At 41.2% G+C, this 17,334-nt stretch overlaps 1 protein-coding gene across 4 annotated transcripts in view; it reads left to right on the top strand.

The window, feature by feature from the left end:
* LOC149788758 (uncharacterized) overlaps positions 1-17,334 on the top strand; it is a 37,357-nt gene that overhangs the window by 16,593 nt on the left and 3,430 nt on the right. For 2 of the 4 annotated variants that reach the window (XM_089974847.1, XM_089974844.1), the window contains 2 exons: positions 428-603; positions 7,456-7,607. In XM_089974847.1, the coding sequence (XP_089830973.1) occupies positions 428-510 (83 nt within the window). In that variant the 3' untranslated portion in view covers positions 511-603; positions 7,456-7,607. The remainder of the gene's footprint in view (positions 1-427; positions 604-7,455; positions 7,608-17,334) is intronic. The other 2 variants (XM_089974846.1, XM_089974845.1) reach the window with 2 other exon arrangements.

The following is a 17,334-nucleotide window of genomic DNA, read 5'->3' as shown; positions in this document are numbered from 1 at the left end:
ATGTCCATTTCATTGAGCTGTACAGTTGCTTTGCCTACAAGGTTGGAGGCCCTTTGCATACTGTTCTGCTAGGTGGTGGAATGTCAGTGGCTGCAAGCAAATATCTAGCCCTGGTATTGCACATTGGTGTATCTTGTAGTCCAGCTTGAAACATCATATTTACAGCAGCAGGATTTGGCCCAGGTTTATTTGTTTTTATCTCATGATACAACTTATGCTCTGGTGACTTAAAGCTGCAGATTTTACACATCATGGTATACTTTCAAGCAAGTCCCCATTTTATTTCATGAGCAATTGGGAACTCTGGTCTGCCATATATGTTGACTTGATTACCATGGTTATGAATGATATCATTCCACATTTCAACATTTTATTTCATACAGATCATACGTGTCCCATCGTGCTCATTCAAATTTGTCTCTTTCAGGTCTAGTTTTGCTTTGGATGATGGTCGTAGAATTTTTGCAGACCCAGGTGTGCCATTACAGTCTGGTGCTTGAACTGACTTGAGACCCCCATTTGTCGGCTTTGCAACTGGTATGAGAGAGAACTTGTCTGCATCAGTTCTTCTGGTCACTGGAACAAATGCAGCACTGGAACTTGGTAGAGTATCATCAGTCAGATATGTGACTTCTTTGTTATGTGGAATATATCCAGGTTTAAAAAAAGTTGTCTTCCTCTTCGTGTACCCTTTCATGGTTTCAGTTACAATAACTGCATGTAAAATACAAGAATTATCCTCTCTCTCACTTGAATAACTAGGAGAAGGCATGCTAGCTTGGTTTCAGAGAACTTCACGAACTCTTCAATACTACTGGAAGCATAACATCTGAAGACTCATCCCCTTCATGGGTGGAAATGATGTCATATACTTGGTTATACCCAGCTTGCATATTTAGATGCTACCAGATTTCAGGTGTTACCTTTCATTGACAAGCTCTGGTTTAATTGCTTCAAACCTGACAAGGAAAACCACTGATGCTTATCACAAAAGAATGCAGAGACTTTGTCATAGAACAAAATTTGTCAACTTCAGGTTTTAAATTTTTATTAAAATTTAAGTTCAATTTAAATTTTCATATCAAAATATGTATCATTTTTTAAAATTAAATTTTCTAAGAAAGTTAAACAGTCAAGTTTTTTTTTTTCTAGTAATTTCCAGATTGGTGTTAGAACTAAAAACTAAGTACAGTGTTTTTGAAGTGTTTATCTTGGTTAGCAAAATCACAATTAAACTTTAAGTTTTGTGCATTTTTGAAATTCGGCCATTTGGAATTGGCTTGTGCTTGCATTACAACGGTGTCAGCCAAAAGCCTGTAACTGTCCTATTCATGGATGAAATTCCTTAAAACTTTGCAGCAGTATTTAAGAGACATTTATTTGATCACGGATGAAAGTTTTGTCCATGGAGGTGAAATTTTCTAACCCTGTCAGGAATCGGGTCACAATTAATAATTCCAGTTCAGTACCCACGAATGTAGTTCTGGTCTATTTTTGGAATATTTTTCCTCTCTCATTTTGGTGATGATATAAGAGTTTGTTATGCATCTTGGTAGGGATTTAAAGGTATCTGTTTATTCTTGATAATATGAACTCAGGGTGTTGTTATCTGTGTGTATTTCGGCAATAGTGCACAGTGAGTAATAAGGCCTTGGTGATGATCCGGAAGTGAAATCTGTGTTCTGTTTACATGCTGCTCTGTTGACAGTCCAGCATCTCCAAAAAGAGCAGGTCAACCTTTGACGAGAACTTCACCGTGAAGATATATTTGAATGTATTTTAGAATAACATGTGATTTGTATTGATTTTCACACAGTGGAAAAGTCAGTCCTGAGAAACAAATGTAGAGAACATATAGTAATAATAATTGTGTTCTATGTCCATTTGAGGAAAAGGATGTATTTGTGCAAACATGTACCAGCAGTGGAAAGTCCTTTAATTATGAATCCATTCTAGTTTTGTGCGTCCCTTGTCTTCATATATGTTGTTTGCTTTGATTTGTGTGACTTCAAAGGTATGTGTTCGCATGACTGGCTTTTGATTGGTGTGACTTCACAGGTATGACTTCATGACTGGGTTTTGAAAGACGTATGTGACTGCAGCGGAATGTATTTGTGTGACCGGCTTTTAATATACAAGTGTGACTTCAAAGGCATGCGTTTACAGGATCGGCCTTTGATAGACAAGTGTGACTTCAAACGTATAGGTTCATATGAGCGGCCTTTTGTAGATATAGGTGTGCCTTTAAACAAGAAAGGGATTTTGAATTGAAACCGATCATTTTAAACTGTTTTGGCTACCCAATTCATTGTCATTAAAATTTTATAGAGTTACAAATATAAAAGAAACAAAATGGAAAGTGTTATCCGTGGATTCTCCAGTGAATGCTTAATATATCTCTAATTCTTTATACCTTGATTTCAGTTCGAGTAGTTAGATTAGAATTAGTTACTAGGTCAAAATGCGAGTGTGTCTGCAACTCACGAGTGCATATACCACCGGCTCTGTATTATTATTTTTAATATATCTTTGGTCGTGATGGCGAATGAAATGGTGCGTGCAGCCAAGGCGACGAGTACCATTTACCCGTGGACCTGGGTTCGAATCTCCGAAGAGTTAAAAGATATTATTCTTGCGAAATTTCAAATCTCTTTAAGTAGGTATTAATATCTTACATCTATATAACGATCCATGCGTTAGATTATTAATTGTATGGCCTGTATGTAGAATCACCTTACAGTTATATAGTGATTCATACTGGGGATTATTAGTTCAGTGACCTGTATGTAGAATCACCTTACAGTTATACAGTGATTCATACTGGGGATTATTAATTATTTGGCCTGCATGTAGCATCACATTACAAATATAGTGATTCATACTGGGGATTATTAATTCAGTGGCCTGTATGTAGAATCACCTTACAGTTGTATAGTGATTCATACTGGGGATTATTAATTCAGTGGCCTGTATGTAACATTACCTTACAAATATAGTGATTCATACTGGGGATTATTAATTCAGTGGCCTTTATGTAGAATCACCTTACAAATATAGTGATTCATACTGGGGATTATTAATTCTTTGGCCTGTATGTAGAATCACATTACATTAATACATTGATTCATACTGGGGATTATTAATTCAGTGGCCTGTGTGTAGAATCACCTTACAGTTGTATAGTGATTCATACTGGGGATTATTCATTCATTGGCCTGTATGTAGAATCACCTTACATTTGTACAGTGATTCATACTGGGGATTATTAATTCAGTGGCCTGTGTGTAGAATCACCTTACAGTTATATAGTGATTCATACTGGGGATTACTAATTCTTTGGCCTGCATGTTGAATCACCTTACAAATATAGTGATTCATGCTGGAGATTATTAATACAGTGGCCTGTATGTAGAATCATCTTACAGTTATATAGTGATTCATACTGGGGATTATTAATTCTTTGGCCTGCATGTAGAATCACCTTACAGTTATACAGTGATTCATACTGGGGATTATTAATTCAGTGGCCTGTGTGCAGAATCACTTTAGAGTTATACAGTGATTTATACTGGAGATTATTAATTCTTTGGCCTGTATGTAGAATCACCTTCCAGTTATATAGTAATTCATGCTGGGGATAATTAATTATTTGGCCTGTATGTAGAATCACCTTACATTAATACATTGATTCATACTGGGGATTATTAATTCAGTGGCCTGTGTGTAGAATCACCTTAGAGTTGTACAGTGATTTATACTGGGGATTATTATTTGGCCTGTATGTAGAATCACATTGCAGTTATATAGTCATTCATACTAGGGATTTTTAATTATTTGGCCTGTATGTAGAATCACCTTACAGTTCTATAGTCATTCATACTGGGAATTACACGGAAAGAAGCACAAAAAAAAGAAAAACACCACGCATCAATAATCCACACACAGGAAAGAAGAAAAAACTAGTCCCACATCTACTATCCACACACGCGAAGAAGCAAAAACAAACACAAAATATACTATCCACACACAGAAAGCTGCCATAGCTAACCACAATTATGCTATCCACACACGCTAAAATGCAAAATCAAACCCAACATATAGTATCCACACACGCGAAGAAGCAAACTCAAACCCAAACTATACTATCCACACACGCGAAGAGGCAAAATCAAACCCAAATTATACTATTCACACACGCGAAGAAACCAAAACTAATCACCAATCTACTATCCACACACAGGAGGGAGCAAAAACTGTCCACAATATTACTATCCACACATGGGAAGGAGCAAAAAACAAACTACACATCTACTATCCACACACGGAACGGAGCACACAAAAAAACACATCTACTATTCACACAAGGGAAGGAGCAAAAAACACACCACACATTTATTATCCACACACGGAAAGGAGCAAAAGCTACACCACATCTCTACTATCCACACTCGCGAAGAAGCAAAATCAAACCCAATTCTACTATCCACTTAAGCGAAGACGCAAAATCAACACATGCGAAGTAGCAAACAAACACAAAATATACTATCCACACACGGGAAGAAGCCATAAAACACACCACACATCAATAATCCACACAATGGAAGAAGCAAAAACTAGCCACACATTACTATCCACACACGGAAGATGGCCATAACTACCCAGAATTATACTATCCACATACGGAAATGTGCCATAACAAGCCACTAATTACTATCCACACACAAACGCGAGCTGATACCAACCCACACACACAAACACACACTCTCTCTCTATCTCACTATTACAGCAGTAAATGAGTGTTTGTTTAATTTGAGGGATAGAGAGAAGTGAAGGAGTATGGTTCATGATTAACATGGCAAACAAATGACACACGCCTTTTTTCAAAACACATTTTTATTTAAATAATTAATAACTAACAATTAAGAAATTTTTAAATTAACAATTCAATTAAAAAAATAAACATTTCTTCAAATGACAATCAGTTTTGGACATGGTTGACAACGTTGTGAGCTGAAGTTAGACTTCAATTGTTGGAAGTCCTTGGGCCATTGATGTAAACTACGTTTCCTAGCTAGTGACAAAAGATAACCATAATGGTCACAAAACCATCGATCTACTTTCTCTTCATTTCTAGAAGAATGACGATCAAAATAAGTCACTAAATGTTCTAAAGAATTTGCAAAACTGCATTGATGAAGGAAATACACACAATATTGTCCACACATCATGGAATATGTGCCTTGTAATTTCGCATTATTGAATATTGTTGTCTGAGCATTCCTTCTCATAAAGTCAATGATATCGTCTTCCAAAGGAGGCAATCCATACGAATCAAAATACTCCACACAACCATCACGGGGAAAGTAGCCGGCTACCCAATGGGTTCCTGGGAGATGACTGTTGTCCTTGTTGATGACATAAGCTTGATGGTCTTGAGTTTTACGATGAGGCAGTTCATCTTGAGAGTACACGACAGAATTCCAAGAAGCAGTGTACGAACTGCGGTTGAAAATGTAATAAAGTTCCCAGGTATCCATTTTTTTCCTTCACATTTAATGATAAGTGATCAATTTAATCCTGACTTTTTGCTGGAAAATGTCTGACAAGTAACCGTTTCTTCATTTTGTCTCTGCACTCTGAGCTAAGAGAGCTTCGATGCGATGGATCTAATGAGTCGTTAATGGAGGAAAGGAATGTTCATGCAAGCTTTTATGCCACTGATACAACACGACTTCTTCCGAGATGAGACTACAAGCTTCGTCCAGATACTCGTTCAGTTTTTCTTCTTGACTGAACATCAGATATATATCATGCTGAATTTGACTGGGATGATCGTTTTGACATCCATAGCAATTTTTCTTGATCAATTCTGTCATTTGTTCTTCTATGTGTTTGGCAAAACAGGAGACTAAATGTTGTTGTTCTGGCCACCTTGACTCCATCACCACATCCTTTTCGTCTTTGACTTGTGGTTCTACTTCCACGGTTTCCTTCCATTCTATGTCCAAAGATTCTTCATTATGCAAAGAGGAATAACAGTCTTCCAAAGCTTCTAATAGTCTAGAATGGCTTCTCTCAAACTGTTGATTTCTATGGTATTGTCAAATTCGACATACAAGAGGACGTTCACCGTCTCAGGTAGAGGTCTAGCAAACTGAAGTTCCACTCGAATCTGGCCTGATTTTATAGGGTGGAAATGTCCGTCGTCACTTCCTTGGTCTGGAATGAAATCAAAAGCCCACAAAGCGTAGCCTCCTGCGTAATCCTCGTACGTAATACCATGACTGGTGTTGGTCCCTAACTGTCCCGTGGCTTCGTACAGGGATAAGTACGACCTCATGTAATTTTTCTTGCCACTAAAGTCAGGTTCGAAGGGTCTGGTACACAAGGTCATGCCATCGCGACTGACTTCGATCTTGGACACATCTTAGTGTTGAAACTGGAAAGGATTTTGATTGCAGATTCCGTTGAAGGCTGCATTGCTCACGATATCAGCGATTAATTGCTTGTGTAACTGTCCTCGGAACAGATGATCTTCGATCTTGGATCGGAGTCCAGTGGCAATGGTGAAAGTTTTCATTTGCACGCGTCGTAGCGGATGCTTAGCGGTCATTCTGCTCAAATTGTGACTGATGTCGTTTCCTACTTTAGGCAACACTTCCACACGTCGCACGTAGAGTCTGGCTTCCGCGATGTAGGTTTTGTAATCGTCAGCACCAGCCATCAATGGAAAGTGGTACTGCTGAGATTTAGTCTCTGGCGAACATCTACGCCGTTCAGTAAATACTTCTCTTGTAACCACATTCCAAATGCAAGTGGTCCATCAGTTCTAAATTTCGGCTTCCAACAATTGTCTTTTGACGTGCGTCAAATCCCTTATTGGTGCGATCTTTATCTGCCACCTTAATGAACTTGCTCGCTGTATCAGGTTTCCATACCACGCAATCATCCAGATGGGTGTTTTTGGCTTCTTTTCCGTACGTCAAGAGATTTTTCAGGTACGCTCGATAAGGGTAAGTATCCATGCTGCTGCTGACCAGCTCACTCTTAACACTTATTTTTACTCTATTCAGGGCTTTGGCAAAGGCTAAGTCGAACGTGTCCGCAACGGCGTCCAGCAGATGCTGACCACTAAAATAATAGCCTGTTGGAATTTTTAACATATAGATGCTGAAGGATGGATTGATTGCTGGTATTGTGTCACCTGAAACCCGATTTCATTTATTTCTTCTTGCAACTGGGCATTTTGGATTTCGACCTGGAAAGTGTTTTGTTTTTCAGTGATGTTTTTGATTTGTGTAGGGTAAATCATTTGTATTTGGGCTTTGTGATCTAATTGGATAGACAGAGTTAATTTGGCCGTCTAACAACACAAAGTGTTATTTGTAAACACTTCTTTGGTACTGTCATTGGGTAAAGTTAAGTAAAATTGGTTGTTATGGTTTATAATTCCAGAGTTCTGTCGCTGCCCGAAGGGTCACTGGAAGTTAGAGGAGTGTCCCCACCCAAAATGGGATTGCTGTTGTTGTTAGAGTGGTGACTGACACTGGACGCAAGATTACCGTTGTTCCCGTTCCAGGAGTATTTCAGGGAAGATTGGGAAGAAGGTAACCGATGCAACTGCTCAATAAGATGGTCCACAATTGTTTGTCTCTTTGTTGCAAACTCAAATTTGCAATGGCCGCACCGATGACACAATACATTACAGAAATTTGGTACAGAAATATTTGCGTTTTAGGCACACGTTAACCACACCACACCAACAAGGGTTGACTTTGTACATCTTGCAGAGAAGAACTGGGTGAAGGAGTGGTGGCTGAAGTTGGTAGCGGTAGCGGAAGCTGTTGTAGCAGGGCATGATGGTCACTTCTTTTGTAGTAGATGACATGTGAAGCGTCGATTCGAGAATCAAAACTGGGAGGATATCCTTTCCAACGCACTTTGACTTCTTTGACAGGTCGTTTTCCAACTTTACGGCCTCTGCGTTCGAGAATACTTTCGAAGTCGTACACTTCGTCTTCCCTTTTGGTGACACATTATAACTCGGGCAAGTAAAACGTTTCTTTTAACACTTCCCCGTTCATGTCTTCCAATTTATAGGCGCCAGGATGACGACCATGCTCTCTTGCAGTGAAATGAAACAATTCGGTGGTCCAGTTGAGTAAGTAACCTTTGTCGAAAGTGCGCTTGGTTTTGCCAATACGCACCCTATCTCCTTCGGCCAAACACCACTTTTCTTGGGGACAGCCACTGTCGGGGACGTCCCAAACAGGCATTCAGAAATGGTCACTTTGTTGTCGGGAGTCACTTCATGGGGGGGGGGGGAGGGCACGTCCAATGCTTCGATGGTAAGATTGGTTGTACGCTTGCACCAGCTGTGTCACTATGGCATTGTACTTGAGAGTGTGGTGATGTGTAAAATATTTCGAAATGCGTTCTTTCAAGTGCGTTGAAAACGTTTCACGATGCTGACCTTGGTTTCGGGATTCTCGGTGGTGAAAATATGAATGTCATGTTTCTTTAATTACTTTTGGAATGCTTGGTTTAGGAATACGGTGCCTTTGTCAGTTTGCAATCGAAGAGGGTGTCGACTACTTTCTTTAAACACCAGTTGCAGGGTTTGCACTTACTGACTGCTCGATTTAGGAGTCAATGGCACGACCCAGGAAAATTTGGAAAAGACGTCGATCACAAAAAACAAATATTTGTAGCCACGATTGTAGATGGCTAAATGAGAGACATTGGCTAAATCGGCTTGCATATGATGATCGATGCCCTCCACTAGAGTGCGACTTGTGGAAAAATGGGTTTGTGTAAACTGTAGGTGGCTTGTTCTTGCAACCATCGTTGCACTTGAGGTAAACGGAGACATTTCAGTTGAGTTCTGGCAGCACGATACAATTTCTGAACTTCTCCGTAACTTGCAGGATGGGATGGATCGTAGTGAATTCTGTCTAACACCTCCATTTTCGTTAATAGAGGACGGTAGTGGCGGTGGTAAAGGAATGGCTTTGGTCTTCATTTCTTTTTTCACTTCTGGTTTCCCTTCTTTCTTTTTTACTTCTGTTGAAGGAGGAGTGGACATCATCTTTTCAACCCAAGCTTTCATTTCTTCTCGTTGGGGTGTGTGGGAAGGAGTTAACAAGGACGCTGCAATCTTACTAGGAATGGGAGCTGCTGACGGTGTTTGAAAGATTTATCGTGCCTCTTCTTCCTCATGCTTTCGTGGGGTGGCGCCTGTCTTGACCGCTGGGGGTAGTGGTTGTGTGGGTGATTGACTTTTCATCAAGGTCTTAAAATCTTTCAGACTGGGTAGAGCTGTTTCATCTAAAACTTTCTGGTGAAAGAGTTGTAGTCCTTGCAAGAGTTGACCGTACTTTTGCGATTTTTCTGTTTCTGACAAATCGTGGCGATCCATCAATGACTGCAATTCGTGTTGTAACTGGGATATCTCGGTCAAATTTGGATTGGGAGGCAAATGCTGGGTCCGTTGTTCTTGCCAACGATGGTATTCCATCTATCGTTTGTAAGGCACTAAAGCCAGTTTTCGTCCTTCCATTCGATGTCAAGGATCACGTCTGAGATCTTTGAACTTCAGAGGTCCTTTTTATCTTGCTCCCACGAGTCCTCCTAACATGGTTCCTAATACTCCTTTCAACAAGGGTCCTAACAATAGAGGAAACATTCCTTCACGTTGTACCAACATATTCTTCTTTTGACGAATGGATATTTTATTTTGAACCATTTGGAGAAGAACGTGACGATGTTCGCCTAAGCATTGTTTCTGGTGTTTTTACAAAGGTATCGTGCCTTTCAAGACGTTCAGACAACATTCGCGCTCGGTATCGATGACATCTTTGGGGGCAGTTTGAATGAATTTTTCTCGCGTGGGTGGAGAAGTCTTGGACAGGACAGACAATATATCCCTATTATTGACTAAACGAGGAGGCATTCCTTTCCTTTTCTTTCCTTTGGGTTTAGAAGAGGGATGACTTCTGGGGGTGACATCTTTGGGCTTTCAGGAGCACAAAAACATTGATACCCATGCCTTTTTTATACTGGAACGTGTCGCCACTTATTGTCTTTGCTTCGTATCAACTTGATGACGGGCATCACGCGTCGTGGAGGGTTTCTCAAAGGAATAAATCGGGACAGTTCTTGCTTGGACAAATGATGTAAACTCTGTAACATGTACGATCTCTCTTGGACTTTGATTTTGGGAGCAGGTATTTTGTGAACAGTTGCCACCGCAGCTAAAGAATAGGGCGTCGCCGCTGGAGGGAAGTTCTTGGAGACGCGGGTTTCCATGCTTTCATCAGCTGAGGAAAAATGGGTGCCAAAGTGGTTTGGACTGGCATCCCCAGCAACGGAGAAGTGGAACAACCTGAGGCTAACGTAGACACAGTCACCGTCGTTGCAGGTCGTGGTTTGCGAATGTAAGGTTGCGTCCTGGCGAAGTGTCTCTCTTGCAGGTAGAAGTTGTTTTCTGGGGGACTTTTATTTTTCTGGGGCGGTGACCTGGTCTTGACACCGTTGCTCATTTTCTTCTTGGGGCTTCGTTTGCCTTTTTTGGGAGTGTTTTATTTCTTGGGGAGAAATTTGGGGGCATTAGGATTCCATTTTAAGAGGGAGCGAATGATGGGACCTCCGAGAGAATCGATCCCTCCAGGTTTCAGAATAGTTTGCTTTTCGGTTTGAGTGTCGATGCCAGAATCGGTCATTTGTGTCAAGACTATCTTGTTTCTGTCAAAAAAGCGTTTGGTTTGATGAGGAATTTGAATGATGCCTTGTAGTCATTGATGTGCTGTCACCGTAAACCATCGTAAGACTTCTTGGAGACTGGCTTGTAAGACACGATTCCGTCCTCTTCGCGAGGAATACCTTCAACAAACACGATGGAATCGCCTCGACTTTCTCTCAAGAGGATGTACGCCGATGGCCACTCTTTGTAAGACCACACGATTCGTTAAAGTGGACGATCGATCAAATGATGTTTATGTTCGATCAAACGTTTGCCAAATTCGGTTTTGCCTGAACTGCTAGGCCTAGTAATTAACATGTTAAAAGGAAGACGAAGATACAAGGCCTCACAACTGGCACGATCTAAATGTTTATTGATGACTTTGAAAGTGGATGAAGACGGAGCAGAGACAGCAGAAGTAGCCATAGTGCAAGGAATGTCACTTGTGTCACGAATACAGACAAGAGAAGAGATTTTATACTTTTTTCAGGACATATTTATTGATTGTTTAAAAATAAACACGAAACACAAAAATACATGAAAGCCAAATGGTTATGTACATCAATAAAAAGCATATCAAAACGATCAAAGTGCAGTAGAAACAAGTTGCTGTACAACATGTTTTGATAAGCAAGACATCCTAGGGACAGTGTGTAATGTTCTTACAGGCTCAACGTGGGGAACAGTCACCAGTCAAACCACGAATGTTCTCTTGTAAATTGTCCCTTCAGGGATTACTGATATCGTCCCACTAAAGGTATGTAGTGACAATTTGGTGACAATCGAGCATGATCCAGGTACGCCGAATCTTGCTGTTCCCACTGGTGTAGTGACACACCACAACTGAAGCACTTGACTTTTCCCCTTCGCCCAAGTAGAAAAATCCGGCTCTGGCTAATTCTTCGGGGGTAGGTCCTCCTAGATATTTAGGCCATTTTCCTTTGAACGATTGAAAACGATTTTCAAAGTTGCAGTGTTAAGGGAAACGCACAGGGAAAGAATATTTGTCTTTCACAGGTTCGTTTCGATGAGGGCAGGATGGCATCGACAGGAGTTTGCTAAGTGCTGGATGATATCCGTAGGGTGGTAGACGCATGGTCTCGTGTGAATGTGGACATTGACAATGAAAACCAGTAAAGTGTCCACGATCACGAGTAGCATCGTTTCCGGATCCATCAGGTTTGACACGCACACCATCACTTTCCATGGTAGGTGTAGTGGTAGTAGTAGTGATTACAAAGTTCCCATGATGCGTTACTGCATCGCTTACATCGCAAGGCACAGCATCGTGGTCTTCTTCAGAGTCCCCAAACTTGAATTGTGCCTGTCTGAACTTGTTTTGTGCTTCCATGAAAGAATTCATCTTTCTCGCTTAGCAATGGTAATACAATGAACTATCGATATTGGACATTGTCCCTTTTTATATGCTGACCAGTATCGACGTGACCGTATGGTAAAGTGAAGTGGTTTGGCAGTCACACTCTGTTCTGGTACACAATTTGATAATCTTTTCCAAGGGTCAAGTGACGATTTGATGGGTGGGTAAACATACAATTTTGTGAGATTCATGGGTGGTCACTTTAAAGGTTCCATCCTCTCCAGACTGCAAGTCTTCTTTCAATACCCCAAAGTTTACCACTCGACTGGTGCGATAACTGAGCGTCAGTCCTTTCACTTTACACTCCGTGTGCATTTCTCCTTGTTTGTTCCCAGTATTTGTACCCGTAATTTTAAGACCGCCACTAGCAAAACTTAAAATCTTCTCGTCGGGGTGTTCGTATGTCCGGGCTCCCAAACGGTCTCCTTCCATGTCGGGTTGACGTTAACCCAGCCGATCGATTTAGATGCAACTGTCCGTGTCAAAGTACAGGACACGATCACCTAACAGTTCTAAAGCTTCGTACAATTTTAAGCGAGCATAGACTGTAACGTAAGTCGCAATGATGACATTTCCAAATTAGTCGGCTTGTACAAAGTCCAGATCGTCTGAGTAATTGACTCAGATCAAATCATAAAGAACGACGTCTACGTGTTTCATGAATTTGGTTTTGTCATGAATCATCTGGAAGTAGCGGGAAGGTTCTGTCAAATACTCCATCTTGGGCAAACACGGTCAATGTGCCATTTTGCCCCACAAGCAATTTAACATCATTTTGACAAACGATCGCCTGCTTTCGTTTTTATCGATGTGGTCTAAAGTGATGCCTTCCTGCCCCGAGTATTTCTCTTTAAATGTCTTTTGGTCTTGGGGAGTGTGGCACCTGGACTTATAGCCGCTGCCTTCTTGTTTCAGTTTCAAAAAGGCATTTACGTAGTCTGCGAAAATACCTTTCTGAGTCTCGTCTCCCTTGTCGTATTTTTGTGTCTTGGGAAAGTGGTAAATTTCGTACACCTCTAACAGTTGGTATCCCATGTCCAGAGGTTTGAACAATTTCACGCTGACCCATGTTCCCGTCAAGTCGCGTTCTTCCTGGGTGTGTTGACAAGGTTGATCTCGGTTGCATGTTTTGGTACAAGTATGACACAAGGGAAACATCAATTTTCCTTGGCAATGTTGAGGCAACACGGGATGATACAGGTCGGTGGGAGGCAAATCTTTGCACTTGATCAAGACTTCGTATTGTCGAGTGTTGTCCAGGTCGATGTGTTCCGTCAGCAATTGCGGGTGCCCAATAGGAAAGCGACAATATTTGCACACGTAGGGATACACTGAACACATGCCCAAGTATTTGACTTCTTCTAATTTCTCATCGTTAGGGTGGTACAGTAAACAGGTGGTATTTGTCCGTCCTACGTACAAACTGTTCCTCGGGTTCAGTGGGTCTATCAACTTGTAACTTTCTACGATGCGTTTAAACTCGGGATCGGTTTTCAAACGGTGCTTGTATTCGTGTTCCCACATTTCCACTACTTGGTATCCTTGCTGTTCTAAGTTCAAGCGTCGCTGACAATTGGCCTGTTACAAGTCTTCCATAGTTCGTTGTAAAAATTGATTTTTAGTGCCACGTTGAGGGTAACAGAGGTGACATCCGCGTAATAAGCAACCATTAAACTCGTACACGATCTTGGGGTTTTCTAAGTCCCAGCCATCCACTGAATACGTTACGATGGTCTTGTCGCCTCTTCCGGTGTGGGTGTGCTGAATAAAATGTGTCTCCATTGTCGCACAAGTAATGTAGCCAGCGTAGGGCTTTGACTGAGTATTGACGTTTGACAAAGTTGTTTGTTTGAGGGCTGGTGACAGCCGGGGTGTTTTCGGGCATGAAATGTTGGCGGTACACTAAGGAACAATCTTTGGCAATGGCGCAGACTTCTTTCAAAGGATCGATCCCTCTGTGTTCCATTAACAGTTTTCGACATTTTCCACCTGCAACGTCGTAAAATGTCCACATCGGAACGACAATACTTTAACATTTCTTCCTGAACGTCAAAGATATCCGAGGCGTGAGCCTGGTACCAAGCGTAGAAAGCTTCTCGTTGTTCGGTACGCATGCTGTCGGGGTCGTAGTCCTGAGCCTCAGGAAAATAGGGTATAATGACATGTTGATTGACTTCGGTATTGAAAAAGGGAGAAAAATAAGCTTTGACCATTTCTTTCATTCCAAACGTTTTAGGCATTCGACCCAAAGGCATGGCCAAGTAACACATTGAATCTTTAAACTGTACTTGTCCCACTTGCATGGAAATCATTTTGGCTCCGTTCAAAGTGACTTTAGTATGTTTGGTGCCTTGTTCCGTATAGTATCTCAAGAGAAACTGTCCATCGAATCTCGAGAAATTATGAGCCATCAGTGGCATGACGATGGCATTCTCCGTAACGTTCGATATTCTCTTGGCTCCACGTCTCGTCGATGGGGTCTAAGATCCATTGTGCGAATTCAGCTAACGTGTTCGGTCACAGAAAGAGTCTTTCAGGTCCTCCAGGAATCTTACTGCCGTGATGGCAATGACTAAAGATAGGTTCTTGGATGCACATTTCGCACGCACGATGAGCCAGGCAGAAATTAGGAATGTGAATGCCGGTCTCTTGCATGCATTCGAAATCGAAAAAATGAAATTGCCTTTCTTCTGGACATCTTCCTCCTGTTTAGAATGGTATTTTTGAATGAAGCATTGATATTTCAAGTCGACGATTTAGTGACAAATGTGGCATCGTTTCTTTCCTGAACATACTTGCATTATTGGTGCATATGCCTTGTCCACACGTAGGGCACAATCTCAGAAGTTGACAAGTACTTTTCTGCTGTGAACCTTGCGTCTTCGAATGTTGTTGGTAACAGGTAGGGCTGACAAAAGTTCGCTGACAAGCAGAGCAAAGCACTCGTTCTTGTCCTTCGTCCAGACAAGGTTGAGAGGCCAAACATCCTGAGCATTTCGATCCACAATGCTTGTGTTGCACTCGATTGTCATAGCCATAGTCACTTTTCTCACAGTAATAACTGTATACCAGGAATCCAGCGATATTGGTAATGGTATCGAAATGTTCGTTGTGATAATAGACGTGAATGTATTTTTCGTCTTGGAAATATTTGCCTCGAAACAACAAAGGTCCGCACACTTCTTGAGGGTGCTCTTTCAAAGTGTAGCGTGAGATAGGATATCTTGCAGTTTTTTGTATTTCAGGAATGCCACAGCGTGTGTCTTTGGACAGCCCAGCTTGCTGTAACAGTAGTTCTGCTTCAATTCGTTGTTTGGTCCGTCCCGATTTTTGAATGTTCTCCCAGACCATTTTCCATTCTTCCATGTCGTTCTTGTCGACGTATGTTCGTCCCACCACGATGACACGGGCGAAACAAATCTGGTCTTGAGTGTTGTTAATTCGATGGAGGCTACGCTTGATGCTACAAAGGTCGTCCACCAATAACATCTTTCTGCGTTGTCCGGTCCCCTTGAGGAGAGGGACGTGGGTCATAAACAGTGTCGCTTTTCCATCGGTGGTGCGAAATTTATCGTTGGATTGTTGCACGTGTTGAATCTTGCCGATGACTTTGGAAGGTGTCATTTCTGTTGGGTTGATAAACTCGATCCAAACGGGTGATTTCAGACTGTCGCGATGAATGGAAAGTCTCAAGCGATCATCTTCTTTGGCTTGACATTGGCGTTTTAGAGTGGTTAACAAAGAATCCCACACCTCAGTGACGATGCCCTCTGCTTTTTCCAGTGGTACGATTAACTTGAAATCTTTAAACTTCACCGAGTAAGCAAAGTAAGCCGTCGTTCTAAATTTTCTAGAGGAACGCCTTTCCGTCTCTCGAATGTGATAGTAATTTTCAGGGTTTACTAATGGTGAACTTTGGCTGGGTGTAGAATCTCTGGGTCTGGATGCTAGTTCACTCATGCCATCTTCAAAATGGCTGGCATGAATCTGTGCCAAGACTTCAACTACAGTATAAGGCGATAAATCACATTTCTGCCTCTTACTTTCTTCTCTTTTCTTCATCAATTGATGCGATCGTTTCATCTTGATTGAGCAAAGTCCAATGTCTACATTTTAAACGCCATTAGTCACTTTATATCCATGACAGACCAACGTATATATAAAGGGTGTGTGACTTCCCTTCCAATATTCATTTCACTCTCAAACCGAGCAGAACGATGGAAGAGCCTAGTCAGATCTTACTTTTGATCAGAGCTTTGCGAGGTGTCATAAGAAAATTTTCTTCAGACGAGCTGACGGACTACTCCCCCTCCTTTCGAGATAAAAGTCAAGATACTTGCTATATCTGTAAGAATAAAGGGCTTTGGTCTTCAGAGTGTCCGGACCGTCAAAAAAGTAAAACAGGTGCTAGAAGAGACAAAAGTCAAGATAACTGTTATCATTGTCAAGAAAAAGAACATTGGTCTTCAGATTATTCTAAGAAACAACAGAAGCAAGAAGAAGAAGAGAGGGCTACAGAACAGGAAGAAGAGGTACCCTCCCCAAAGAAAAAACCCAGACACGCGCAGAAAGAGAAACATGAGAAGAAAAGAAGAAGGGGAGAAAGTGAGGAATAAGTGCAGGAAAAAATTGTGAAAGTGAAGAAATTTAAAAAACAGAGAGAGAGTGAAGACAGAAACCAATGAAGCCTATTACCTTTTTAAAGTGGTGTGTTGTGAATTGGATTGTAAAATTTGTACTAGAATAGACCAGGCATAAAAAGTAAGGGCCTCTTGGTTTTGATTTTTAGAATAAGGACCTACACTCACGCACTCACTCAGACATTCACATACGTACATGATGGGTAAAAAAGGCATTTTTGAGTTTTAATTGAGTTTGGCAATTGAAATTCTATCTCTTTTCGAGAGAAGTGAGTGGCCCTGGAAAGGACCGTCAGTGGTTATGCTTTTTGCTTTTTTTGAGTGTGTGGATAGTAAATTTGTGTTTAGTTATGTCATCTCTCCGTGTGTGGATAGTAGATGTGTGTTTAGTTTTTTGTTTCTTCGCGTGTGTGGATAGTAGATTTCAATTGTGTGGAAAGTATATTGGCGTTTGTAGATAGTAATTAGTGTTTTATTATGGCACATTCCGGTGTGTGGATAGTATAATTTAAGTTTGATTTTGCTTCATCGCGAGTTTGGATAGTAGATGTGTGGTGTGTTTTTTGCTCCTTCCC

This window comes from Sinohyriopsis cumingii, chromosome 11 (genome assembly GCF_028554795.1).
Source record: "Sinohyriopsis cumingii isolate HCF-2022 chromosome 11, ASM2855479v2, whole genome shotgun sequence".
Taxonomy (NCBI): domain Eukaryota; kingdom Metazoa; phylum Mollusca; class Bivalvia; order Unionida; family Unionidae; genus Sinohyriopsis; species Sinohyriopsis cumingii.
This window is presented reverse-complemented; position numbering and strand designations above follow the sequence as displayed.